Source organism: Micromys minutus (assembly GCF_963924665.1).
Source record: "Micromys minutus genome assembly, chromosome: 18".
In the NCBI taxonomy this organism is placed as follows: domain Eukaryota; kingdom Metazoa; phylum Chordata; class Mammalia; order Rodentia; family Muridae; genus Micromys; species Micromys minutus.
The window spans coordinates 3,792,262-3,795,303 of record NC_137953.1 but is presented as its reverse complement, the minus strand read 5'-3'; the positions used below and the strand labels follow the sequence as shown (position 1 = coordinate 3,795,303).

Genomic DNA, 3,042 nt, shown 5'->3' with positions numbered 1-3,042 from the left:
TCCACTGTGCTCTACTGCCCCCCATGATGAATACATACCATACTCCCTGTGATGGTCCACTGTGCTCTACTGCCCCCATGATGAATACATACCATACTCCCTGTGATGGTCCACTGTGCTCTACTGCCCCCATGATGAATACATACCATACTCCCTGTGATGGTCCACTGTGCTCTACTGCCCCCATGATGAATACATACCATACTCCCTGTGATGGTCCACTGTGCTCTACTGCCCCCATGATGAATACATACCATACTCCCTGTGATGGTCCACTGTGCTCTACTGCCCCCCATGATGAATACATACCATACTCCCTGTGATGGTCCACTGTGCTCTACTGCCCCCATGATGAATACATACCATACTCCCTGTGATGGTCCACTGTGCTCTACTGCCCCCATGATGAATACATACCATACTCCCTGTGATGGTCCACTGTGCTCTACTGCCCCCATGATGAATACATACCATACTCCCTGTGATGGTCCACTGTGCTCTACTGCCCCCATGATGAATACATACCATACTCCCTGTGATGGTCCACCCAGTGATCAAGCTTATGGTTTGGTATCCTGTGGCAAATTTACCAGAGCACAATCTCAGAAACAGCTAAGGAGCAAACTAGGAAAGCTTTGACCACTGCGTGGTGCATACAGGTGATCCGTGACCTGTTTGTCCAAGTTACCCCATGTGCCAGTCTCCACCCCTGTCTCTGTCACATGTTAGAACTGAGAACTGAAGGACTTTCTAGTGAAATGTACTCAAAGGTTCTAGATCATTGTTCAAGTGTTGTCTTCTAATGTCCCAACAGAACTATGCGCAGGGGCACTGTGGTGGCTTCAAAAGAAATGGCCTCATGGGCTTATATATTTAAACCTGCAGTCCCTAGTTGGTGGGAATATTTGGGAAGGATTGGGGGTGTGGCCTCATAGGAGGAGGTGTGTCACTGGGGGCAGGCTCTGAGGTTTAAGAAGCCCATGCTATCCCCAGTTAGCTTTCTCTGCCTTGAGAGGTGAGCTCTCAGCTACTGCTCCAGAGCCATGTCTGGCTGCCTCTTGCACTGTTCCCTGTCATGGTAGTCACAGACTCTTCCTCTGAAACCGTAAGCCCCCAGTAAACTCTTCCTTCTAAGCTGCCTCATGGTGTCTTATCACTGAAGGAGAAAAGTAACTAAGACAAGTACATAGGATTTGAGGGGGCGTGACAAGATCAGACCATAGCACGTTGTTAAAGGAAAGTTCTAGAGACTGAGACCTCTGAAAGTTTGTGAAACATTACAGCCCAAAGCCAGGAAGACAGGACCAGTCCTGGAATGGTTTCCCTCGGGCACCAACTGCAGAAGTAGGTGGCCGTCAGAAACATCTGTGTGTTCTCGGAGGTGTTAGAGTCACAACCTGGGCTCTCTCTGGCCTCTCTCTGGCCTCTCTCTGGCCTCTCTCTGGCCTCTCTCTGGCTCTCTCTCTAACAAGCCAGACTTGACCACTGTCCTCAATGTACCAACCAAAGAGACAAGTGAGAAGCAGAGAAAGGAGACTTCCTTCGTGTAAAATGGGAAACAAAATGGTGAGGCCCAACAACCCACAGGCCCCTCTTTCAGGGAACTAACATGAGGTTTAAATTTCAGTGGAGGGCAGAGCTAAGCAGCTCTGGAGAGAGTGTGGTCCACCCCTCACTGAGCCTTCTTCACTGTCTCAGCCACGATCTCTCCTGCAAGGTGGCGTGGTGGGCCTCCAGAACTGTGTGAAATTGCTTTCTGGGGGACAAGCTCTGGCTCTGACTGGCATTCGTTTGAGCCATTGCCTTTCCAAGTGTGACATTCTTTCAAGAAATCCTATTTGGGGCGGGGGGTTGTTGTCTTACTCTTCTGATGGCCAAAGTGAGGGGCAGTATGTCTTGAGATCTTCTCTCTTGCTAGGATGGCGACCCCAGATATTTGAGCACGAGAACCTGGGTGCTGGTGAGATGGCTCAGTGGGTAAAGACACTTGCTGCCAAGACCAGTGAGTTTGATCAGTTTGATCCTTGGGACCCACATGGTGGAAAGAAGAAACGCATCCACACAAGCTGTCCTCTAACTTCTCCATATGCACTTTGGTATGTGCACACATGAGTATAGACACATGTTCGAACACACAGAGAGGGGGGAGGGGGAGGGAAAGGGAGAGAGGCAGAGGCAGAGACAGAGAAGCACACCATTGGTGGGTGGGTGGGGCAGTCCAGCTGGTGCAGGCACAGAGCGCTCCTCCTGAGGAGGCTTCCCCTGTCAGGCTGGCAGAGTCTGCTGCCCAGAGTCACACATGACACACTGCAGGCGACATGAGGTCTGTGAGGAAATCGTCCCTCATTGAAACCGTGCCGAGAGCGTGCCATGCTGTGTATCCGGATGCTCCGGGACTGCTTGGTGCTTTCAGCCCTCCTGACCAACACACACAGCCTCTTACGGTGATGGCATTCTCTGAAACCCACTCTACAGCAAAAGAAGCTGAAGCACAGAGAAAGCAGGTATAATTACCAACCACAGTATCCCCAGGAAATCACGCTCTCACTGCTGAAGCCATGAACGTCATCAGCACACTGGAACAAGATGGCTCCTCCAGCCCCTAGTCTTCCCGGTACACGGATCCTTCCTTTCTTCTTTTCTTTATATGTAATTTTATTTTTACATAAAGACACTTGTACCCCAGGCTGGCCTCAAATTCGCTATATAACTGTATGTGGCCTTGAATTCCTGACCCTCCAGCCTCCTGTGTGCTGGGACGACAGGAGTGCACCCCCAGGCACACTCATATTCTTTTAAAAGAGTTTTAAGGATTTATTTATGCTACGGTCCTGAGTGTTTTTGTCTTCACGTATGTGTGTGCACCACATGAGTGCCTGTGGAGGTCAAAGGAGAGCATTGGGTCGCTTGGAAATGGAGTTACAGACAGTTGTAACTTCCTGCAGGTCCTGGGAACTGAACTCAGGTCATCCAAGAGAAGCTCTTAATGGCTGAATCATCTCTCCAAAACTTCTCTTCCTTTCTTCCTCTTCTTCTCCTCCT

The 3,042-nt window shown here is 50.0% G+C and overlaps 1 protein-coding gene across 1 annotated transcript in view; it reads left to right on the top strand.

Moving 5' to 3' along the window:
- Positions 1-2,370: 2,370 nt before the first annotated feature.
- The window catches only part of DYSF (dysferlin), a gene marked incomplete at its 5' end in the record, with an annotated part of 142,399 nt that continues 141,727 nt past the window's right edge, over positions 2,371-3,042 (top strand). The window contains one exon of the mRNA XM_080932124.1: positions 2,371-2,444. Within this exon, the coding sequence (XP_080788250.1) occupies positions 2,371-2,444 (74 nt within the window). The remainder of the gene's footprint in view (positions 2,445-3,042) is intronic.